Below are 26,140 nucleotides of genomic sequence, written 5' to 3'. Positions count from 1 at the left end.
GGGGTGGAAGATGCCTGTCCGTGGTATTTAAAAAAAAAGTGTGGTGGCTGTTGCACATCAGCCGCCACATGGGCTCGACAGAGCTAGGTCTTTATCCAGTGGCAAGGGTTAACCAGGATGACTGGAGACCTGCTCTGCTGCACGGACCTAGTGTGCACACATATCGCAGTGTGGGCTGGCCCGTGCTGCCTCTGGGCTCCGTACCCTCCTTCACCTCAATCACTCGCTGCACCTTCACCACTACCTTCCTGTTCCTCCGCTGTACCTGGGCCCCTCTGATGTTCCTGCCCACGCTCCAAACAGCGACCTGGGTTTCGATGACATCGCCCAGCTCGAAATCATCTCACACTGGAACGGCTCGCGCTGGAAGTTGTAGTGGTATGCTCTTTTATACTCTGACCTGCGGAGGTGTTCTCTCGCAGGTCGGGGGGCCATGATGTTCCATGTTGGACTCAAAGGGCCCAAGTTTCGGGCCGTGCCTAGAATGGCGCAGCCCCGACCTGTACGCCTGTTTTTCGCGCCACAAAGTGCGCCTAAAAAAAACATCCAGATTCTCCGGCTCCCTGCAGGTCCTCTGGCCCTTGGCGCGGCGCAGCAAGAGCTGTGTGGGGGAGGCGGAGCTAGATCCCGGTGCTGAAAACAGTGCCGGGACCTCTGCACATGCGCATGCATGTGCAGTAGCTCCAGGCGCCCAAAACTGTGGGAGAGGGGCCGGAAGCACGCAGCCCCTAGCCCTGGCCGAATGGCCTCACTGGGGCTGCGTGCATAAGGCTGCCTCCCACGCCCAGCTCCTGCTTCCTCCCGACCTGACTCGACTCCCGCTCCCCCCGGACCGGTCCTGACCGCGACACCAACCCAACTCCCGCTTCCCTCCCCACCCCCTGACCGGACCCGACCAGTGCTCCTCTCCTCCCCCCACCCCCCTCCCCCGGACCAGACCCGACCTGACCTCCCTCCCCCCCACCCCGAACCGACCCCCCTCTGCCCCGCCCCCCCCCCCCCCCGGACCGGCCCCGACCCGATTCGACCCGCGCTCCCGACCTGCACTCCCCCCGACCCGACCCAACGCCACCTACCCTGCACTCCCCCCGACCGACCCCGGACCCAACCCGACCCAATGCCACCTACCTGTAAATCTGGCGCTGGGGACGGGCCCTGCCCGAAGTCTTGGGCCCGGCCGCCGGGCCCGGCCCGTTCAGCCTCCCCCCCCCCCCCCCACCCCTCACTGTCAGAAACACAGACACTGACAGACAGAGTGAGAGACACACACACAGACAGACAGAGATAGAGACACTGACAGACACACTGTGGGGTTTGGGGGGGGCATCCCAGCACGCTGTTTGAGGGCTCCCGGTGCTGCAGTCAGTAAGTAAAAAATGTTTTATTTATTAATTTTTTTTGATTGATTTATTGGTTGATTTATTGATGTTTTTATCAATTATTATTGATGACGGCTCTTTATTTGTAAAACTGAAGTGTTTAATGTTTGTAAACTTCCCTTTAACCCCCCCCCCCCCCCATTCTCTACGCCTGATTTGTAACCTACGCCTGATTTTCTAAGGTGTAGACAAGGTTTTTGAGCGAACAAAAATCTTCACTTACTCCATTCTAAGTTAGTGTGGAGTAAGTTTTCACTGCCGAAACTTTGAAAACAGGCATAAGTGGCCGGACACACCCCCTTTTGAAAAAAATTCTGTTCCAAAGTGAAACTGTTCTAACTGACTAGAACTGGAGCAAACTAAGTGCCAAGAATTTGAATTTCTAAGATACTCCGTTCTATACCAGTTGCTCCAAAAAATCAGGAGCAACTGAGGCCGAAACTTGGGCCCAAAGAGTTGGAGCGGCGGGCCTGGAACATCGTGGCCCCCGACCCGCAAGAGAACACCTCCGCAGATCGGGCTATAAAATAAAAAACAGAAGCAGCAGCTGAATACTTGCATGCCCAGCAACAATTTTACAAGAGTCTTTAGAAATTTATTTTCTGAACCTCAAATAATGCACTGTAATTTGCATACAATAGTTAAAAAAATAAAGTGAATACAAGGCAACATGCTAAATTGACCATTGATTCAGCTTCCCACAGATTTACAAAAACAGTGAGCAAGTCCAATTCTTGGGTGGCAATTATGCTGTTCTGACACGAGGTGGGATGGAATGCATTATGCCCAGAAGGAAAGAAGTCACACTGACATGTCATTAATAGGATGACAAAAGATCAAGCCTCAAGACATATCAGGAAAACAAAGAGTTCAACATAAAACTAATAACTTGAGCTGTATGATAATGAAAAGGCTTCCAAAATCCCCAGGCAATTCATGGCTCTTATATTCGCGACAGAACAAATGAAACAAAGCAAGTGCAGTTAAGCTGAAAGGATATTATAAAAGTGAATGCACTATGTGATGAGATGTCATAAGTATACTATCGTTGACTTAAGCCTATATTCAAGTGCATGTTTAATCTTGAAAGGATAATTGAGTCACTACTGACTTCACATGAATAGATTTTTAAATTAATTTTTCTAAAAAAGAAAATCATAAATGCCACCCGAGAATTTCAGGAAAGTATTACATAACAGATTAACATCTTTTCTTAAACTATTTTAAGATCATAAAGAAGTTGGAAAGAACTGCATAATAAAAGTACAATAGTCTAGTAAAGTGTTCTGGGGAAGTGCATTCAAGTTTTCTTTCACTATCTAGTACACGATACGATGCCCAGAGGATGTAACAATAAGACCCTTGTTGTTGTGTACTGCATATCTTGTGACCACGAGTTTCTCCTTATCTTTCAGAATGTGGACTGATAAATACTATTGAGATAAATCCAACTGTAAACCAGAAAACTGGTTTATTTTGTACAAAATACAGGGCTGAATATTTTTCTCCATTGAAATTCAGTCCATTCTAGATCACTCCTTGTAATATAGAAAACACATGCTACTCTGGCTCCTGTTCATGGGTTTGATTCAATTTGCAGACTAGTAATAACTGAAACTAGATGGCAGGAAACTTGGGAAGCAAGTATTCTCCCCGTTAGATTGCTCCCCACTTAAGACTTCAGACTAATTGACTTTCTTTCCAACTGGAGAGGAAGACTAAAACTTCCAGCTCTATGTTGGGAATTAGATTTTTACACTACCAAACATTGCAAAAGAGTTAGCTTCTCAATCCCCCCCTTCAACAGAAGCTACATCACCTGACCAGCTACGATTCATGCTGAGCTCAATGTATTAATAACCCCATTGTCTTAAGCAAATATGCTACGCGAGAAACAACGGAGTTGGCCATTTCTTCTTGATTCAGCTACTAGATCGAATCCGCATTCCCAGATAGCTTTTGTGGGGAGTTAACTCCTCATGCACTAAATTTAAGTCACCATCTTAACCTAAATTAATCCAAAATTCATCTAAAGTAAATAGGCAAAAAGCTCTAAACGTGACTATTGTGTTGAGCAGAGGTACATCTGGCAAACCTATTTTGCATTCTGTTTTCAGGAGTCACGTATAAGCATTTTAGCCTTTCACAAGTCTTTGAGAGCCAAGACTCACATGCATCCCAAAGTTGTTTTTTTTAAAATAAATAACAGTAACCCCAGACAGGTTTAAAGGGCACAAAACCAATAAATACCGAGCAACAGACAACTGGGAGGAAAATTGCGGTCGGAGGCTTCCTTCGCATGAATGCCACCAACCCCAAAAGAAATCTCCAAAAGTACCTGGTGGTCCCGGAGCAACGTAGGAGCCGGTTGGAGGCCTAGGCTCGCTACGCATGGGAAAATGTCTCTCAGGTATGTACATGCTGGAGTCACATGGGCCTGGACCATCAATCACTATGCAGTTATTCTCTGATAAAAATGGGAACTCCATTTGTACGAGTTGCCATTACAATCAATGAAAATAACCTCCTAAAACACTCAAACACAGCATAACGAACAAAACACCTCATTTAAAATGAATTGAAATTAAATGTAATTAAATGTTTTAGAAAAAAAATTATTTTTTGGAATTTTTTTTTTTTTAAATGTGTTTTAATAGGGTTAACATAGAAACATAGAAAATAGATGCAGGAGTAGGCCATTCGGCCCTTCGAGCCTGCACCACCATTCAATATGATCATGGCTGCTCATTCACTTCAGTACCCTTTTCCCACTTTCTCTCCATACCCCTTGATCCCTTTAGCCGTAAGGGCCACATGTAATTCCCTTTTGAATATATCTAACGAACTGGCCTCAACAACTTTCTGTGGTAGAGAATTCCACAGGTTCACAATTCTCGGAGTGAAGAAGTTTCTCCTCCTCTCTGTGTCCTAAATGGCTTACCCCTTATCCTTAGACTGTGTCCCCTGGTTCTGAACTTGGGAACATTCTTCTTGCATCTAATCTGTCCTGTCCTGTCAGAATCTTATAAGTTTCTATGAGATCCCCTCTCATCCTTCTAAACTCCAGTGTATAAAGGCCCAGTTGATCCAGTCTCTCCTCATATGTCAGTCCAGCCATCCCTGGAATCAGTCTGGTTGAACCGTCGCTGCACTCCCTCAATAGCAAGAACGTCCTTCCTTGGATTAGGAGACCAAAACTGAACACAATATTCCAGGTGAGGCCTCACCAAGGCCCTGTAAGAACATAAGAATTAGGAACAGGAGTAGGCCATCTAGCCCGCTCCGCCATTCAACAAGATCATGGCTGATCTGGCCGTGGACTCAGCTCCACTTACCCGCCCGCTCCCCATAACCCTTAATTCCCTTATTGGTTAAAAATCTATCTATCTGTGATTTGAATACATTCAATGAGCTAGCCTCAACTGCTTCCTTGGGCAGAGAATTCCAGATTCACAACCCTCAGAGAAAAAATTCCTTCTCAACTCAGTTTTAAATTGGCTCCCCTGTATTTTGAGGCTGTGCCCCCTAGTTCTAGTCTTCCCGACCAGTGGAAACAACCTCTCTGCCTCTATCTTGTCTATTCCTTTCATTATTTTAAATGTTTCTATAAGATCACCCCTCATCCTTCTGAACTCCAACAAGTAAAGACCCAGTCTACTCAATCTATCATCATAAGGTAACTCCCTCATCTCCGGAATCAGCCTAGTGAATCGTCTCTGTACCCCTTCCAAAGCTAGTATATCCTTCCTTAAGTAAGGTGACCAAAACTGCACGCAGTACTCCAGGTGCGGCCTCACCAATACCCTGTACAGTTGCCGCAGGATCTCCCTGCTTTTGTGCTCCATTCCTCTCGCAATGAAGGCCAACATTCCATTCGCCTTCCTGATTACCTGCTGCACCTGCAAACTAACTTTTTGGGATTCATGCACAAGGATCCAAAAAGAGTTTCATGCACAAGGACCCCCAGGTCCCTCTGCACCGCAGCATGTTGTAATTTCTCCCCATTCAAATATTCCCTTTTACTGTTTCTCTTTACCTACCCCCCCACCCAAGGTGGATGACCTCGCATTTTCCGACATTGTATTCCATCTGCCAAACCTTAGCCCATTCGCTTAACCTATCTAAATCTCTTTGCAGCCTCTGTGTCCTCTACACAACCTGCTTTCCCACTAATCTTAGTGTCATCTGCAAATTTTGGTACACTACACTCTTGTCCCCTTCCAGATCATCGATGTATATTGTAAACAGTTGTGGTCCCAGCACCGATCCCTGTGGCACACCATTAACCACCAATTTCCAACCTGAAAAGGACCCATTTATCCCGACTCTCTGCTTCCTGCTTGCCAACCAATTCTCTATCCACGCTAGTACATTACCCCCAATACCATGTGCCTTGACCTTGTACACCAATCTCTTATGTGGTGTCTTGTCAAAGGCCTTTTGAAAGTCCAAATACACCACATCCACGGGTTAAAAATAAACTTACCTTAATGGACAGGATTTTTAAATATAAAAATGTGTTTAAATAGAATTTTTATATGTTTTAAAAGTGTTACACTGGTAAAAGTAAGCTATGCGCCTGCCTTTTCCAGGCGTAAAAGTTTGAAGGACATTCGTTGGGCATGAATTGGGCAAATAGCCCAAACTCTCCCATGCGAATGTCCTTCTCCCATGGATGCAGAGGAGCTGTACGGAGAAATCATGACAAATCGGAAAAGTCGGTTTTCGCCGCATTCGCATTGCAACCCGAAAACGGCTTTCGCTGGACCCGACAAGACCGGAATTTTCGGTCCACTATATACAAGGGTGCTAAGTGAGGTGAAGTGCTCAATCTACAAAGTGCTGATAGTCATCATGGGCGAGTTAATGAATACAGGCAGAGTTCAACAGGAAATAAGAAAGGCAACAAAAAATCCTAGGTTATGCCAATTCTGAAATATAATTCCAGGGGATGACAGTAATGTTCGAGGACAACAGCAGCAGGTAGTTTTTAGATGGGATAGATTAAATACACATCAACAACATACTCATTTCTCCAAGGGTGATAAAATCCATTGTGGAACATCAATTGAATATCCAGTGGATTGTCTTTATTGGCAGGATTGTGATGAAATGTATCGTGACCACAGTTAGGCAGCATCTTAGAGGAAGTCATGGCACACTTCAGTTTTATAATTATTTGTGCTAAAAGTGGTAAAATAGGTGGTTATCAATCAACGGCCTAGCGTTATACTAAATGCACACCGGTCCTGTAGCGAGATCAACAGAAGCATTCTCCACCAAGTTTGCTCAAAGTCTTTTATTAATAACATTTGATTTGTCCGGTATTTAAGGTATAAACATCCTATCCATTGTAATAAAAGAGAATTGAGAAGGCGGACCGCAAGAAGCAGCCCAAAGCCAATTCAATATGGTCCAAGGAAGAGGATGACGAGTTACGACAACTAGGGAGAATTTACAGGTACTTGGAAGATAAATGTACTTCCAGCCAACATATCAGGCACAAAGTCAAACAAGTAGATATCCAATAAATGGAAATCTTCCAGTCAGAGTTGTCTCGGGTCTATAAAAATCATTGCTGAGAATGAAGGAACAGAACCAAAATTCTTTGAGGCTTTGGTAGAGGACACTAAAGAACCAATTTGCAATGTTGATATGGGTAGCTATCAAGAAACTATGGCCCGGATTTTGCGCTCCCAATGAAAGGCCCCGCAAGTTCCGCCTTGACAGATCATCCGCACCAACTCAAAATTCACTTTTGCTGGCGCAGACTTGGGCTCTTTGCTTCTGAACCGCCTGTGGCCCTGGGATCCATGGTCCTTTACGCAGCCATACATACGCCTGAAAGCCCAAACTCCGGGAGCAGATTTAAAAAAAAATTGGGTCGGAGGCGTACTCAAACCCGATAAAAAAATAATTCCGGCCCATTGAAAGGAATAAGTGATTTCAAGCAAATGTATAACTTCCATAACGATGAAAAGCTGCAGGAAGATCAAAGCACATCTTTTCACTAAGGGTTGTGAATCTTTGGAATGTTTTACCCCAAAGGGCTTCTGATGCTGAAACATTGAGTATATTCAAGGCTGAGATAAATTTTTGGACTCGTAGGGAATCAAGGAATATGGGTATCGGGCAGGTAAGTTGAGTTGTGATTGTAGATCAGCCATAATCTTATTGACTAGCAGAGCAGGCTCGAGGATCCATATGGCCTACTCCTGCTCCTAATTCTTATGTTCTTGTATCAATACTAGTATACTTAGTGAGTTATGATGATTGGGAATGCATTGCTTGAAAGTGTGGTGGAAGCAGATTCAATAGTAACTTTCAAAAGGGAATTGGATAAATACTTGAAGGGGGAAAATTTGAAGGGCAATGGGGAAAATGCAGGCAAGTGGGACTAATGGGATAGCTCTTTCAAAGAGTTGGCACAGGCACAATGGGATGAATAGACACTTTCTGTGCTGTATCATTCTATGATTCTATGAAATCCAATCACTGAAGAGCAACAAACAACAAAGTATATGGAGTTACAGCACAGATCAGCCATGATGTAATTGAATGGAAGAACAGGCTTAAGGGGCTAAATGGCTGACTCCTAAAGGAAACAGAGACCCGAGCTGGAACATCACATCTGTAGAGGGCATGTCTGAAGCACTGCTGCTAAAACTGTATCGTGCTTTGCTCAGGCTAATTTTGATTATCGGATTCAGTTGGTTATTAAGGCAGAAGGTAAACACCTTAGTCCTGGACTGGGACAGAAAAGAGCCACAAGGTAAGCTCTACTGTCTGAAGACGACATTATGAGTCCTCTCCTTGATCCGTAGAGGAATTGGGAGGTAAACAACAGAAATCCTTCAAATTAAATTACGTCTGCTCAAGATGCCATAGGTACAAACTAGAAAACTGCAAGCTCAGGAGGGATGTCTGGAAGTCAAGAAACACCACACAAAATGATTAATATCTGGAATGGTCTTTCAGAGAGTAATGGAGGGCGTTAGATGCGGTGGAGGGGGCACAAATTTTGATAGAAAGCTGAGCTATACTGACTATGGTCTTCATCTGTACTTAATATTTGTGACACTGAAACTGGTGGATGTTAGAAAGGCCGCATGACTCATCGTCCGAGTTTTCAACTAAAAATGTATTGAAGCATATACCTGTATACATTAATGTTGAACTTTTTTTGACCGAGTTGTGGTGACTGAGCCAAAGCTACAAATTAGGATCAAATCAACCATTTGGAAATAAAAACAACATTTCTGCTAGTTAAAAAAAACATTGAATCATCGAGTGGGGTGGGGAGAGGATAGAAGTGTCCTTTTATCTCCATGGTGCAGCTTGCATGTCTATTTAGTTTATCACCAATTAAAAATAGCATTTGACAAAATGGGCAGTAACAACAGAAGTTACATTTTGAGTTCACAGTTCTGAACCAAATGCTGAATTTTAATCATAGAACGTTACAGTGCAGAAAGAGGCCATTTGGCCCATCAACTGTGCACAAGTCAACTCTTAATCCCACGGTTTGCTTTGTTTCTTTTTAAATGTTCCTGTTTAACACAATTATTACAGAACAAATAGTCTCTGCTTTAACAAAATGTTTGCAGCAGAAAATTTTACATTCTAACCACGCTGTGCAAAGAAATGCTTTAAGATTCCGTTAATTTTTTATGCGCGACCACTCGGTACATTAAGTGTGCTACTTAATTTTTCTTTTTACAGAAATATAGCTCCTCAAATACCAGAGTGCCCCATTATATAGTATGTTTATTATTGTCTATTATATATATATATAATATATAAATAAATAAATATATATATATATATATATATATATATATATATATATATATATATATATAATATATATAAATATATATATATATATACACACACACACACACACGTAGCCAAGAGATTTATCCACTTTGATACTGGCGGTGAAGATTTTACATAAAAATACAAAACTCTGAGCCAGTGTGCCATCAAAATGGTTAAATCTATTAGCTATCTGCACTTAGATACATGCGTGTGCATATGTATATCATATATATCTATTATATACTGTGTACACACACACAGATATATACACTCACACCAATACATAATGCTTAACTACATAGCCAAATCAGTAGAAGTCAGAGGAACTCATGCTCAACCTTTATTGTGCTCTGGTAAGATCACACAACAACTTGCTTTATAGCGTTGTTAATGTAGTAAAATGCCCCAAGGCAACAAAAATTCTTAAAACACCTCAAGAATTGTGTCCAGTTATGATCACAGAGACGCACTGGAGAAATTCAAGTTGTGGAAGCAGTGCAGAGAGCCAGAAAGTTGTTTTCCAGTGCTCCGAGGCCAGGGTTACAAAGAAAAGGATACTTGAGCTCTTCAGCCTTGAAAGGACATGTTTGAGATTATCTTTTAAGCATATAAGAGTAGATATGGAATTGAAAAGGAAAATTAGAAAATTACTTTAAACTAAACTAAATTGAATGTAGGAGAGAATGGACAGATTCAAAATAGCAAAAGGCAAATTTAGGATTGATATTAGCAAATAGTTTTTCAGGCAGAGCAATCAATATATGGAATGGATTACCAGAGAGAGCACAGGAGGCGAAAGCCATAAAAACATTTAATAACTGAATGCTGCAATGGGTGAACTTGAGGGGCTTCTGGATAGTTGAACTCTGATTAGCCTTTTTCATCCATAATTATCTTGTGAAATGTAATGCTAACCTAATGCAATAAGACCACTGAATGCTTATTACATTTTGAGATCTAGGTAAAAATACATTAATTCTGGTTACTTGCTAGAAAATGCTATAAATTAAGCATCGCATATAAATTATCTGATAATTTAGGGCTGTCGACTTTCAAACTGATTCTTTTTGGATTCTTTGCAAATCCTCCAACAGAAGTTTACAAAAGGAAAACAAACATGATTATTTTAAAGAAACTTAAAACCAACAACTTTCTTTGATATAATGCCTTTAAATGCACAAACATGTCCCAAGGTGCTTTAGAGAGGCATAAGGAAAAATGAAGATTAGGAAGGGTGATCAAAAAGCTTGGTCAAAGGTGAGTTTTAAGAAGGTCTCAAAAGATGTGAGGCAGAGAGCTCTTACCATGGAAAGTAGTTAATTCGTACCCTGCTCTTGTAAATTACAATCCCACTTGACAGCACACCGATCATAATTTCTGTGTTACTTTGATCCTAAAAAAAAAAAGGAGATATAATTTAATGTTATAATTGCTGGCAAAGATTGAAGGGATAAATGTATAGACTTTGCCTTTAACTCTTTTACCTCCACATGAATTATCCTTCATTCCCATACTTACAAAATCATACGATCATCAAAATTATAAACAGCAACTTAACCTAAAGCAAGTTGGAACTGTAGCAAAGTTAGAACTGTACCATACTTCAGTTAGTGGGCAACACGCTGGATTGCTCACATTCATTGCGGCATTTGCAACTTGTGCAAACTTAAATCATTTTGGGTTTTATTTGAAAAAGGGTGGGATTATTTGGCATTCCATATCACAACCAAATAAATTAGTTGATGGGGAAGGCTACCTACTTCCCTTGATTGCAGAGATAGAGGCTCATTTTTCAATAGAAGGAATAGTGCTTTATTCTAGTTTCATCAGGTATATTTTACAAAAGAGTACTATAATATTTTGCAGAATCTGTACTTTGAGAACTCCGGGCAAGTGGAATAAAGGTAGACAGTAGCTATCCTATCTTCCTCCCTCCACCCAGAGGACTGGATGGCTGCCATTGGCTTTGTCATGGAATCTGCAGTAACCTCGTGTTTTTTTTTGAGGTTAGAGATAATGCGGTCTCTGAATAATGCATCAAACTACTTTTACAAGGAGTCTCAAACTTGCTATCTTTGCCCCTGTTCAGGATACCTGTTGCAACATGCTGCACCCCTGCGAGATGTCATTACCAATCCAAATTTGCATCAAATTAAGACCAAGCTGGCAGAATGAAGTCCATCCCTATTTATATATACTCTTAAGGTACAAAAACCCCACAGGAAAAGTGGTCCAACTGTGGCTAACGAGAAGTTAAAGATAGCATTAGATCAAAAGGAAGAGGCTTATAATGTCAAAAAGAGCAGTAAGCCCGAGGATTGGGGGGGGGGGGGGGGGGGGTTTAGAATTCAGCAACAGAGGACCAAGAAATTGATAACGAAAGGGAAAAAAAGAGTAAACTAGTGAGACACAAAAACAGACTATAAAAGCTTTTACAGATATGTAAAAAGAAAAAGATTAGCGAAAATGAGACAGGAGAAATTATAATGGGGATTAAGGAAATGGCGGAGAATTAAACAAATACTGTGTCTGTGTCTTCACGGAAGATGATGCAGAAAACCTCCCAGAAATAATGGAGAACCAAGGCTCGAGAGAATGAGGAACTGAAAGAAGTTAGTATTAGTAAAAGAAATACTGGAGAAATTAATGGGACTGAAAGCCGATAAATCCCCTGGACCAGATAGCCTACATCCTACGGTTTTGAAAGAGGTTATAGAAATAGTGGATGCATTTGGTTGTCATCTTCTAAATTCCATAGATTCGAAAATGGTTCCTGCAGATTGGAAGGTAGCAAATGTTATTTAAGAAAGGAGGGAGTGTAAACGGGGAACTACAGACCACTTAGCCTGACATCAGTAGTAGGGAAAATGCTAGAATCTATTATTAAGGATGTGGTAACAGGGCACTTAGAAAATAGTAATAGGATTGGGCACAGTCCACACAGATTTATAAAAGGGAATTCATTTTTGACGAATCAGAGTTTTTTGAGATTATAACTAGCAGAATAGATAAGGGGGAACCAGTGGATGTGGTGTATTTGGATGTTCAGAAGGCATTCAATAAGGTGCCACACAAGAGGTTATTAAACAAAATTAAGGTTCATGGGATTGGGGGCAATATACTAGCATGGATTGAGGATTGGTTAACAGACAGAAAACAGAGTAGGAATAAACGGGTCCTTTTCGGGTTTACAGACGGTAACTAGTGGGGTACCGCAAGGATCAGTGCTTAGGCCTCAGCTATTCACAATCTATATCAATGATTTGGATGAGGGGACCAAATGTTATATATCCACTTTTGCTGATTATACTAAGTTCATTGGGAATGCAAGTTGCGAGTAGGATGCAAAGAGGCTTCAAGGGGATATAGACAGGCTAAGTGAGTGGGCAAGAACATGACAAATGGAATATAATGTGGAGAGATGTGAAGTTATCCACTTTGATAGGAAAAATAGAAGAAAAAAAAAAGAGTATTTTTAAAATGATGAGAGATTGGGAAATGTTGGTGTTCAGAGGGACCAGAGTTCGTTGGAGAGGCGGGAGATCGCTAAGGCAGGCCTATAAAAGGCCCAATGCGGCGGCAGTTCGGGGAGTTCGTTGGAGAGGCTAGCTTGTGCAGCTGCAGCAGGGAAGCAAAAAAGTAGAAAGAAATCGAAAGGTGACGTCATAGCCAAGGGGGCAAGTGATTGGTAAGTAGCTTTTCTATTTCATTTCTATTTCAGAAAGTAACATTTAGCATTGTTGTTGCCAAATTAAGTTAATCGAGGGGTTAAGTCATGGCAGGACAGCTCGGACACATGTTATGCTCCTCCTGTACCATGTGGGAAATCAGGGACGCCTCCGGTGTCCCTGACGACTACATGTGCGGGAAGTGTATCCGCCTCCAGTTCCTGACTGACCGCATTGCGGAACTGGAGCTGCGGGTGGATTCACTCAGGAGCACGCACGATACTGAGAATGATGTGAATAGCACATTTAGTGAGTTGGTCTTACCGCAGGTAAAGGGTCCACAGCCAGATAGGGAATGGAAGACCAACAGGAAGAGCAGTGCAAGGAAGGTAGAGCAGGGGTCCCTGCGGTCATCCCCCTGCAAAACAGATACACCGCTTTGGGTACTGTTGAGGGGGATGACTCATCAGGGGAGAGCAGCAGCAGCAGCCAGGTTCATGGCACCGTGGGTGGCTCTGCTGCACAGGAGGGCAGGAAAAAAAGTGGGAGAGCGATAGTGATAGGGGTTTCGATTGTAAGGGGAATAGATAGGCGTTTCTGTGGCCACAACCGAGACTCCAGGATAGTATGTTGCCTCCCAGGTGCAAGGGTCAAGGATGTCTCAGAGCGGGTGCAAGACATTCTGAAAAGAGAGGGTGTACAGCCAATTGTCGTGGTGCATACAGGTACCAACGATGCAGGTAAAAAAACGGGATGAGGTCCTACAAGACGAATTTAGGGAGCTAGGAGTTAAATTAAAAAGTAGGACCTCAAAAGTAGTAATCTCAGGATTGCTACTAGTACCACATGCTAGTCAGAGTAGGAATCACAGGATAGCTCAGATGAATATGTGGCTTAACCAGTGGTGCAGAAGGGAGGGATTCAAATTCCTGGGACATTGGAACCGGTTCTGGGGGAGGTGGGACCAGTACAAACCAGACGGTCTGCAGCTGGGCAGGGCCAGAACCAATGTCCTAGGGGGAGTGTTTGCTAGTGCTGTTTGGGAGGAGTTAAACTAATATGGCAGGAGAATGGGTGGGGGGGGGGGGGGGAAATAAAAGGGAGACAGAAGCAAAAGTTAGAAAGGAGAATAGTAAAAGTGGAGGGCAGAGAAACCCAAGGCAAAAAACAAAAAGGGCCACTTTACAGCAGAATTCTAAAGGGTCAAAGTGTGTTAAAAAGACAAGCCTGAAGGCTCTGTGCCTCAATGCAAGGAGTATTCGGAATAAGGTGGGTGAAGTAACTGCGCAGATAGCAGTTAACGGGTATGATGTGATTGGCATCACGGAGACAAGGCTGGGAACTCAACATCCAGGGGTATTCAACATTTAGGAAGGATAGACAGCAAGGAAAAGGAGGTGGCGTGGCATTGCTGGTTAAAGAGGAAATTAATGCAATTGTAAGGAAGGACATTAGCTTGGATGATGTGGAATTGGTATGGGTGGAATACCAAAACATTAGTGGGAGTTATGTACAGGCCACCAAGTAGTAGTAGTAGTGAGGTTGGGGACAGCACCAAACAAGAAATAAGGGATGTGTGCAATAAAAGATACAGCAGTAATCATGGGCAACTTTAATCTACATATTGATTGGGTTAACCTAACTGGTAGCAATGCACTGGAGGAGGATTTCCTGTAGTGTATTAGGGATGGTTTTCCAGACCAATATGTCGAGGAACCAACCAGAGAGCTGGCCATCCTAGACTGGGTGATGTGTAATGAGAAGGGACTAATTAGCAATCTTGTTGTGCAAGGCCCCTTGGAGAAAGAGTGACCATAATATGGTAGAATTCTTTATTAAGATGGACAGTGACAAAGTTAATTCAGAAACTAGGGTCCTGAACTTAAGGAAAGGTAACTTTGGTGGTATGAGGCCCAAATTGGCTAGATTAGACTGGTGAATGATACTTAAAGGGTTGACGGTGGATAGGCAATGGCAAACCTTTAAAGATCATATGGACGAGCTTCAACAATTGTACATCCCTGTCTGGAGTAAAAATAAAACGGGGAAGGTGGCTTAACTGTGGCCAACAAGGGAAATTAAGGATAGTGTTAAATCTAAGGAAGATGCATACGAATTAGCCAGATTAAGTAGCAAGCCAGAGGACTGGGAGAGATTTAGAATACAGCAGAGGAGGACAAAGGGATTAATTAAGAGGGGGAAAATAGAGTACGAGAGGAAGCTTGCCGGAAACATAAAAAATGACTGCAAAAGCTTCTATAGATATGTGAAGAGAAAAAGATTAGTGAAGACAAATGTAGGTCCCTTGCGGTCGGATTCGGGTGAATTTATAATGGCGAACAAAGAAATGGCAGACCAATTGAAGTAGTACTTTTGTTCTGTCTTCACAAAGGAAGACACAAATAACTTTCTGGATGTACTAGGGGTCCGAAGGTCTCGTGAGAAGGAGGAACTGAAGGATATCCTTATTAGGAAGGAAATTGTGTTAGGGAAATTGACGAGATTGAAGGCCGATAAATCCCCAGGGCCTGATGGTTTACATCCCAGAGTAATTAAGGAAGTGGCCCTAGAAATAGTGGATGCATTGGTGATAATTTTTCAACAGTCTATCGACTCTGGATCAGTTCCTATGGAGGTTTGCTAATGTAACACCACTTTTTAAAAAAAAAAGGAGAGAAAATGGGTAATTACAGACCAGTTAGCCTGACATCAGTAGTGGGGAAAATGTTGGAATCAATCATTAAAAAATGAAATAGCATTACATTTGGAAAGCAGTGATAGGAATGGTCCAAGTCAGCATGGATTTACGATGGGGAAATCATGCTTGACAAATTTTCTGGAATTTTTTGAGGATGTAACTAGTAGAGTGGACAAGGGAGAATCAGTGGATGTGGTGTATTTGAACTTTCAAAAGGCTTTTGACAAGGTCCCACATAAGAGATTGGTGTGCAAAATCAAAGTATTGGGGGTAATGTACTGACATGGATAGAGAACTGGTTGGCAGACAGGAAGCAGAGGGTCAGGATTAACGAGTCCTTTCAGAATGGCAGGTAGTGACTAGTGGAGTGCCGCAGGGCTCGGTGCTGGGACCCCAACTCTTTACAATATATATTGTAATGATTTGGATGATGGAATTGAGTGTAATATTTCCAAGTTTGCAGGTGACACTAAACGGGGTGGCGGTGTGAGCTGTGAGGTGGTCACTAAGAGGCTGCAGGATGATTTGGACAGGTTAGGTGAGTGGGCAAATACATGGCAGATGCAGTATAATGTGGATAAATGTGAGGTTATCCACTTTGGGGGCATAAACACAAAGGCAGATTATCTGAATGGCGGCAGATTAGGAAAAGGGGAGGTGCAGCGAGACCTGGGGGTGTCATGATTCATAAGTCATTGAAGGGTGGCATGCAGGTACAGCAGGTGGTGAAGACGACAAATGGTATGTTGGCCTTCATAGCAAGGGGATTTGAGTATAGGAGCAGGGAGGTCTTACTGCAGTTGTACAGGGCCTTGGTGAGGCCCCACCTGGAATATTGTGTTCAGTTTTGGTCTAATCTGAGGAAGGACATTCTTGCTATTGAGGGAGCGCAGCGAAGGTTCACCAGACTGATTCCTGGGATGGCAGGACTGACATATGAGAAGACACTGGATCGACTGGGCCTGTATTCACTGGAGTTTAGAAGGATGAGGGGATCTGATAGAAACATAAAATTCTGACGGACTGGACAGGTTAGATGCAGGAAGAATGTTCCCAATGTTGGGGAAGTCCAGAACCAGGGGACAGAGTCATAGGATAAGGGGTAAAAGCCATTTAGGACTGAGATGAGGAGGAATTTCTTCACTCACCGAGTTGTTAACGTATGCAATTCCCTGCCGCAGAGTTGTTGATGCCAGTTCATTGGATATATTCAAAAGGGAGTTAGATATGGCCCTTACGGCTAAAGGGATCAAGGGGTATGGAGAGAAAGCAGGAACGGGGTACTGAAGGAATGATCAGCCATGATCTTATTGAATGGTGGTGCAGGCTCGAAGGGCCGGATGGCCTACTCCTGCACCTATTTTCTATGTTTCTGTGTCCTTGTACACAGATCACAAAGTTAATTGCTTGCTGTACCTGCATGTTAAGAAAGCAAATGGTATGTTGGCATTTATTACAAGAGGATTTAAGTACAAGACTAAAGACATCTTTAGACTAAAGACATATTAAGACTGCAATTATATAGGGCCCTGGTGAGACCGTACCTGGAGGACTGTGTACAGTTTTGGTCTCATCAAAGGATATACTTGCTATAGAGGGTGTGCAACAAAGGTTCACCAGACTGATTCCTGCGATTTGGGGAGGGCGGGGCGGGGGGGGAATTGTCCTATGAGGAGAGAGAGAGTAGACTAGGTCAATGTTAAGTTTAGAAGAATTAGAGGTGATCTCATGGAAACATACAACATTCTTACAGGGCTTGACTGGGTGGATGCAGGGAGGATGTTTTCTTTGGCTGGGGAGTCTAGAACTAGGGGTCACAGTCTCAGAATAAGGGGTTGGCCATTTAGGACTGAGATGAGGAGAAACGTCTTCACTCGGAGGGTGGTGAATCTTTGGAATTCTCTGCCTCAGTCTTTGAGTATATTAAAACAGAAATCGATTTTTGGATATTAAGGGAATCAAATAATATGGGGATAGTGCAGGAAAGTGGAGTTGAGGTAGAAGATCAGCAATGATCTTACTGAATGGTGGAGCAGGCTCGCAGGGCCTACTCCTGCTCCCAATTCTTATGTTCGAAATGGAAAGGCAAAAAGCAAGCGTGTACGAGTGTTTTTGATCACTGCGAGTGTTTTACTTCCAAGGTTACTGAATGGTGTTAGATATTTGTAAGTGAAGTATATTTACATGTGTAGCCACACCCGTGGCTAGTCAGCAATTTATATTGGACAACACTGGCCTAACTAAAAATTCACTGCTTGGATAATTACTGACTTACTGTTCTGTGGTCCAATATAAAGGAAGACCAAAATAGATCAACCTAGATGATTAATTCACCAATTTGAATTTGTCATCCCTCCCCCAACCATCACAGCAAGTATATCATATACCATCCCCCATTCATGTTGTCTGAAATTAGGAGAAAAATAAACAAAGCTCCTTGAATTCCATTTATGATCTCATGACCTTTGGTGAGCATGTGAAAATTTAGGCACAAATTATATTTAAAAAATACTTGATAAACCATAACATTTTACATAAACTGTACATACAGGAGCAAAGATAAGCTCAAGTTTCCTCAATGGGTAAATCTTGAAGCCATGTGACAAGAGCCAGATTTACTTACCCTTGCATAGTGCAATTCGACTCCATATAGTTCTAAGCTGCGTGCTGTATTTAAGTAATTTAATTCGGATTCTGCGGGAGCGAGTCCTCTGTTTTAAAAAAACACATTTAAATTAAGCAGTGAAACACCACATGTAATACTTCCAATATTTTAAAGCATCAAAAATAGAATATATACAGCTTGAAATAAATAGAATACATATGGGAATAACTCACTTATGCTGCTGATGCAATTTTGCTATTTCTTTTTCAAAGTCTTGAGGCTGGTTGGAGATAAAAGAATAATCGGCGAGGTAGCCGGGCAAGTGCTCTGAATTGTTGTAGTCTCCCAGTTCAGCTTTAAAACAAATTAAATTGCAAGAGTTAGAAGCAAATTGGCATGCTTGTTCTGAACGCAATAGTTTTAATGTTGGAAACATTTAGGTAATACTTTTTTCCCTCCAACTCTCTTTGCCCCCTTCCACGGACACTGGGCACCCTAGAAATCTTGCTAAAGAGACTTCTCTTCATCGGTGAGATTTAGCAGGCTATTTTATCATGGGAGCATCACTGGGTAAACAAACCTTGTCCTCATCACACACAAACAAGACACACTTTCTAGCAGGGGGTCAGGAACAGGAATCCAGGATGACTTGAGCCAGTTATAGAGCACTCACTGCACTAATTCAGTGCAGATCAGCGACTGAAATTGGAGACTTCTTGGTATATGGTTCAGCTAGTCTTTGTGTAAACCCACTGACCCACCAAGGACAAGTTACAGTTTTTAAATAGTGTTCAAGCTTTTATTCTTTGGTGAGAATGTTTGTCTGTCATTTTGAAAAGCTGTTTCCAGTTTGAACATTAATAAAGACAGTCTAGGTAATTGGACTTTAGAATATTGCTCGAACAAATCTTATGAAATCCATTTCACGTTATATTTTACAGTTTAAGTCTGGTCAGACTAAGTGCAGAAGATGCAGGTGGCAACTACCGATGGCTGGAGAGGACAAAAACAGTGTGATGGAATCAACACCGAATGAATGGAGCTGACTGGACAACTCAAGCGAGAACAAATGATTAGTGTTAAACTTGAAAATACTACACAATATAACCCATTTATAACTTTTGAACGGAAATAATGACAAAGTATTTTATTTTTCAGATGTTCACTGGTACTCCTCACACTTATTGCAAATATCTGGAAGGGCAGATTAATTTCTGCCTCCCTACTTGGCATGGCTCACTTTGGGAACTGAACAGAATGGAAGATCAATGCCACCGCCTTCCACTCAAAGCCATTGCAGAATAGTGCTAAGAACAATGTCATCATACCACTAATATTTAGGCTTTAAAGTATGTGTTACGATTGTGTAATCTAACAAAGGAAGGGTTTAAATGGTATGGTGTTTGGGATCAGTAATAATTAATAGAATATGTACTTGAATACTCTCAAAAATACTGTGTAGAGACAACGACCGTAGGGATATGGAAATAGGGAAGAGAGACATTAGAATGTACCACCTATTTAAAAAATGTCATGCAGAATTAAGGTGTGTGTGTGGGGGGGCGCGTAGAGAGGAAGAGTCGTCGTTCATTTTCAGTGGATATGAATTGAACAATTAACTTCTGTCGAGGTTAACAGATGTTTAAAATAAAATTTATCAACATGCAGATTTGCTCATGCAAGTCATTTGCTCCAAATAGATAAATAGGGACAGCATTCCCTTTCCTTTGAATGAGGGGAACTTTGTTGAGAGGTGATCCATAAATACATCGTGCAATACACACATCAATAATTTGCTGCTTCACCTGAAGCACTCAACGCTCTATTTCTTGTTTAACATGTTTCTTGAAAATGTAAAAATGAAGGACTGAAATGAGATCGAGAGAAGAAATAAAAGCCCATCGAGCTAATAAGTAGGCAGAGGACAATGTTAAAAATATGGGTCTGTTAGGGACCCTCAGGGCAGATGAAATAGATAATATTTTACACAAGAAATTAAGGGTATCCCAAGAAAATACATAACTTTAGCCACATTAAAGGGAGCTTGCATCTACACCTTACAAATCCTGTATTCCCAATATACAAATTTTGGAACTTCTGGGATCAAGTGACCACACTATGCATAAATTTGAAATCTTTCACAATTGGTACTAGTAAGGAGCAGGACGAACATGATTTATTTTTTAAAGAAACTACAATAGAACAAGGAATTAACAAAAAAACAAGTGGAAAGTTTTACTGAGATTTCAGTGGAGGACGAAATGGAAAATGTTTTAAAGTGTAAGATGAAGATGTATCCAAGAAAAATAAGCAAAACTTCAAAAGAGATGAAATAACTAAAAAAAAATGCATAATGGGGGATTATAAAAAGAGGGAGAACTTTGAACAATGTGAACAGAAGGAGGAAAGGTATTATTAGCATGCAAATAGGGCCTTCGAGATGAACATGAGAGATGTTAAGCATTTTTTTCCCCAGTAGTACAAGAATGGCCAGGGAGGAATTAGAATGAGGAGAAAGATGGGAGAACTTCAGGATTAAGAGACGATAAAATAACTATTTAAAGTATTCACCAACGATGAAAATATCGACAATTTCCAATTTATGCAGTACAATGAATACCAGCAAACATTTTGATATCGGTATTTTAATAAATCCCTTTAGAGACGGGGCTGGGTTAACAACAGCTTACATTGCTATAGTTCTTGATGTGCAGCAAGCATTGAAAATTGTTTCACATGGAGGTGATCAGTGTACAGCAAGTAGGAGCATAGCAGCTGTAAAGGCAATGAACAGAGGAAACTGGGGTCAAAGTGAAGTGTTAGAGGCATAGCGCTGAGTTTATAGATGTAAGGTAGGAGGAAATCATGAAGGTGAGGTGGAACAAAGCTATGGAGGATTTGAAGCAAGGGTAAAAAGAATCTGAAATCAACTACCTGGCACGCGGAGAACGAATGGAGCTTGAAGAGTGCACGGCTGATGAGAATGCAGGAATTTGTGAGGGTCAGGATGCGAGTTGAGCATTTTGGATGAGTTCAAGGTTGTAGAGGATGAGGCAGGGACCAGCTAGGAGAGTTACAGAAGTTGATCCACAAAGTGATGAAGGCATGAATTAGAGAGTTGGAGAAAAGTGGTCTTTGTACTAGAGCAGATGTTGGAGGTGGGAAGCGGTGGTTGGATCAAGCAATATGCACTTCTTAATTCAGCCTCAAGTGGCAGCTGGGAGCTTGATAAAAGTTAAGGTCAGAGTTATGTCGGCACTAGCAGGGGGAAAAAAGGATGGCTTTGGTTTCATTAACATTAAGCTGGAGGAAATTTTGGCTCAACCAGGTTTTGATGTTGGACAGGCACTTAGAGAGCGTAACAACTTTGGAATCAATATGCTGTCGTCAGCATACATATGAAAGCTGACACAATGTTTCCAAAGGATATCGTAAAGGGATAGCATGTAAATGGTGAAAAGTTGAGAGCAAGAGTACATCTGAGGTGACCGCACATGTAGAAAAGCCGTTGAGCCAACAGAGTGCCTACATTATGACAGGTATGAGTGGAAGCAGAGAATAATGATAGAGGTGGAATGCAGAAAAAAGATGCTGAAGGAGGACAGGCTGGTCAACAGGGTTGTTGGCAGTGGAGTGGTGGGGAAAGACACAAAGCAAAAGCGCAGCTGCATAGGATGTTGAACAGTAAAGGAAAATTCAAAGGGGCAAATGAAGTCACAACAGAGGAAAGTAAAATAGTCTTCCACAAGAAACAGAATTTGTTAAGCATATACTTACACTGAACAGAGTAAGAGGCCAGAAGGGCAGCAATGTTGTATGGACAAGGCAACCTGGAAAAGGGGACAATTGGCAGTTAATCCACAGCAATTATGACTGCTTGGACATTTGAACACCCTTATAGGAGGACAGAAGTTCCCAAATTTACCTAACCCTGTTCAGAGATTAATGTCCCATTCACACACCCTTTATATTTTGTAGTCCCCAAGGAGGTGGCAATCCCATTAATTTCAAAAACTGTGCCTGTGTGAAGGGGAATGGCGGTGGGGGGGGGGGGGGGGGAAGTGGAAATACTTCAAAATACTCACCCTGCCTTCATGATGTAGGAATCACATGCCTCAAGGATCTCTACTTTTTCTGCAGTAATTCGGAGATGCCACAGATAGATCTTTCACTTTAATTAACGCAGCCTTGCATAGTCAGCAAAAGGACATTATGAGGGGAATGCTAAAAATTGGCAGGGATTCAAACATCTCACGGTACTGAGATTGCCCTATAATACAGATCTGCTGAGTATGCGATGCCATAGCGGTGGCTCTCGTTCTTGGCCAGCCCATCCTCCTTGCAGCCCCATGATAGATTTAGCACCCTGCACCCCCCCCCACCCACCCACCAAACCCAGTTTGGGACCCTCTGCAGTTGAACATTACCCGCCCAATACCATTTAAAAAAAAAACTGGCCTCAAATCAGTTCTAAAAACTGTTAATGTTAATCACAGTTCCTTTGTTTTTGAGAACAATTCTGTTTGAATTAAGTTTTATCCCCAAAAGAGTAATTCAGTAAGGTTTCGCTTGATAAAATTTATTGTACTTCAAAAAGGAGTATACTTAAATATAATCTGGTTAATCCCATGCAATTTACAAAACCAAAGCCACTTCCCAGCAATGATTTGTAAGCATTCCTTTTAGTATACTCTTCCCTGTACACCCTACAATTGTTAAAATAGGAAGATAGAAAAGACCATTACAGTATTTGAACATTCAGGCATTATACTATTTTTATGACTCAAAACTGTAACAAAGTAAGGTAAACTCATTTTGGGCCCAAGTTTCCACACGAAAAAAAACGGGCGCCCCTCTGAGTTGGGCGCCCGTTTTTCGCGCCAAAAAAAAACCTCGCGATTCTCGAGCGCTTTGCAGCTCCTTGTCTGCCTGGCGCGGCGTCCAGGGGGGCGAAGCCTACACTCGCGCCGATTTTGTAAGTGCGAGGGGGCGGGTACTATTTAAATTAGTTTTTTCCTGCCGGCAACGCTGCACGTGCGCGTTGGCGCACGCGCAGTGTGAAAAAAACATTGGCACTCGGCCATTTTTGCAGTTCTTTGTAGCTGTTTAGTTTTTGAACATTTTTTTTTATAAAAGTGCATTGCCATCAGCACATCAGCACTGAGGCTTCTTGTAGCAGTGAGAAGGGTGCAGGAAGCCTCAAAGTTGAGCCAGCCGTTTCCCGACGACCTCCCCCTTTTGCCGTCGGGAAATGGCTCCTCAATTTTTGAGGCTTCCTGCAGCCTTCTCTCTTCTTTCCCCCCCCCCGCGTTCGGTCGGCTCCCTCCCTCCCGCGTTCGGTCAGCTCCCTTCCCTCCTCTTTCCCCCTACCCCGCGGTCGGTTGGCTCTCTCCCTCCCACGTTCGGTCGGCTCCCTTCCCTCACCACCACCACCCCCCCAACCCCACCCCCCCCGCGCGTTCGGTCGGCTCTCTCCCTCCCGCGTTCGGTTGGCTCCCATTCCTTCCCCCCACCCACCCCCCCCCCCAACGCGTTCGGTCGGCTCTCTCCCTCCCACGTTCGGTCGGCTCCCCTCCCGCCCCCCCCCGCGTTTGGTCGGCTCCCCACCCCCCCCCCCACCGCCCGCGTTCGGTCGGCTCCCTCCTTCCCTCCCGCCCGCGTTGGGTAACGGCTGCCTCGTTTTGTGACGCTTGCTGCAGCATTCTCCGTGGCTGAAGCACTTTCACACAGGTAGGAAGATGGTTTATTTAATCTTTTCTTTGCTTATAAATGTTTATTCAGGTTGGATTTATGTGTATAATAATTGTATAAGTATAAATAAGGATTTATTGTAGAATTTAATGAGTTCCCCTCCCCCCCACCTCGTTCTGGACGCCTGATTTGTAACCTGCGCCTGATTTTTTAGTGTAGAACAGGTTTTTTCAGTTCTACAAAAATCTTCACTTGCTCCATTCTACTTTAGTTTGGAGTACATTTTCACTGTGGAAACTTTCAAATCAGGCATCAGTGGCCGGACACGCCCCCTTTTGAAGAAAAAATTCTGTTCCAAACTAGAACTGTTCTACCTGACAAGAACTGCAGAAAAAAAAATGTGGAGAATTGCGATTTCTAAGATAGTCCGTTCTCCACCAGTTGCTCCTAAAAATCAAGCGCAAATCATGTGGAAACTTGGGCCCTTTGTATGTACTATAATAAACACCATGAACCACAGTGCTGGATTTAGACATGGGAGATGTGACCCTTTGTGGAGAGTGTGCACTACATATTGGGTAAATAGAAACCTAGCAGTCACATGTTGATTACAGAGTACTCTGAATTGGAGACAATGTTTTTGATGAGTTTGTGTACATCAAATGCCCATTTGATCAAAAAAATTAATTTAGAAATTTGTTAAGCCCTTTTTACCACTAAATCTTATTAACTTTTCAGGAATTCACAAAAATGGCTCGTTAAAAGACTTGCATTTATATAGTGCCTTTCACTATCACTGGACATCTCAAAGTGCTTTACAGCCAATGAAGTACTTTTAAAGTGTAGTCACTGCTGTAATGTGGGAAACGTGGCAGCCAATTTGTGCAAATAAGCTTCCACAAACAGCAATGTGTTAATGACCAGATAAACTGTTTGTTATGTTGATTAAGGGATAAATATTGGCCAGGACACCGGGGATAACTCCCCTGCTCCTCTTCGAAATAGTGTCATGGGATCTTTTACATCCACCCGAGAGCAAACGGGGCCTTGGTTCAACGTCTCCTCCAAAAGGTGGCACCTCCGACAGTGCAGAACTCCCTCGGCACTGCCCTGGAGTGTCAGCTCAGATTTTCTGCTTAAATTGTTGACTCAAGTAAACCTTCCGACTCAGAGGTGAGTGTACTACCCACTGAGCCACAGCTGACACTGACAATTGATTGTTGGACAATTTCCTGCAAGTTTCTAATCATAATGGATACTGAAGTATAAATAATTTCATTGTTTTTAAACTGGTTTTATGTTACACATGACCTCTGCAATTGTTTACCAAATGAACTAGAGCCAAAGAAGCTGACAGGGTATGAGGAGGTCATTGGGTTCATCATGTCTATGCCGGCTCTTTGCTCGAACAATCCAAAACCAATTCCACACAATTTTCTCTGCATCACATTTATCCACTTTTTTAAATAATGCAATAGTCTCTGCCTCAACTACTCTGTGACAATGCATTCCATGCTCCAACACTCTGCAGAAACATTTTTCCTGAACACTCCTCACTTTTAGTGAGGATTTACAATTGATGTTGTGTCACTAATTGCAGAACATTGTAAATTACTGTGAAAAATCATTTAATGGGTATTTTATTTGTCGTCCCTCTTCCCCAATTTTCTCCTTGTTGAAGAGGTGAAATGCTTGCTCGGAAATTGGTTCACAAGGGTCAGTTATCATGTTCAATTGGCTATAATTCACTATTGAACTGTCTATAAGACTTTAATGTTCAGATACATGCACCTCCACGACACTGAACAGTTATCAGGAGTGAGAACCTAGACCGATTTTCCCTTCCCGAGGACTGTAACACAGCTGCTGAGATCAGTTAACGCAGCAACAGACAGGAGATCAAACCTGGGACCTTTTTGGTCTGTGGAGCTCAGCTGATCACTGGAAAAACTCACTGTGCCGATGGCGGATTTTTGATGCTATTACAATGAAATACTGGGCAACGGGTGAACTTTACAGAAATGCATGCGACAGTAAGTCAATCAGGTGTTAATGCAGCACACAGACTGGAGTTCAGGGCCATGTTGCAGGTAGAATGGAGGAAGTGAAAAATGTGCAGCCACAGTCTGCTTAGCTTTCCCACATGCAAACAGCCAGTCTTGGAACAACATGAGGGAAGCTCCGACCACACCTTCCACATAATAAAATTTCAATGGTGGAATCATAAGACGAGCAATTTTTCTGTTATCAATTAAGCTTTTTTTTAAGTTAACAAAAC

At 42.5% G+C, this 26,140-nt stretch overlaps 1 protein-coding gene across 6 annotated transcripts in view; it reads right to left on the bottom strand.

Moving 5' to 3' along the window:
* ptpn4a (protein tyrosine phosphatase non-receptor type 4a) overlaps window positions 1-26,140 on the bottom strand; it is a 287,492-nt gene that overhangs the window by 127,661 nt on the left and 133,691 nt on the right. For all 6 annotated transcript variants that reach the window (XM_070875277.1, XM_070875279.1, XM_070875282.1 and 3 more), the window contains 4 exons: window positions 21,949-22,001; window positions 18,405-18,525; window positions 18,190-18,277; window positions 10,505-10,593 (listed from right to left, as the gene is read on the bottom strand). In XM_070875277.1, the coding sequence (XP_070731378.1) occupies window positions 10,505-10,593; window positions 18,190-18,277; window positions 18,405-18,525; window positions 21,949-22,001 (351 nt within the window). The remainder of the gene's footprint in view (window positions 1-10,504; window positions 10,594-18,189; window positions 18,278-18,404; window positions 18,526-21,948; window positions 22,002-26,140) is intronic.

This window comes from Pristiophorus japonicus, chromosome 3 (genome assembly GCF_044704955.1).
Source record: "Pristiophorus japonicus isolate sPriJap1 chromosome 3, sPriJap1.hap1, whole genome shotgun sequence".
NCBI lineage: Eukaryota > Metazoa > Chordata > Chondrichthyes > Pristiophoridae > Pristiophorus > Pristiophorus japonicus.
Note: the sequence above shows the minus strand (reverse complement) of the source record. Positions and strands in the feature narration are given on the sequence as shown.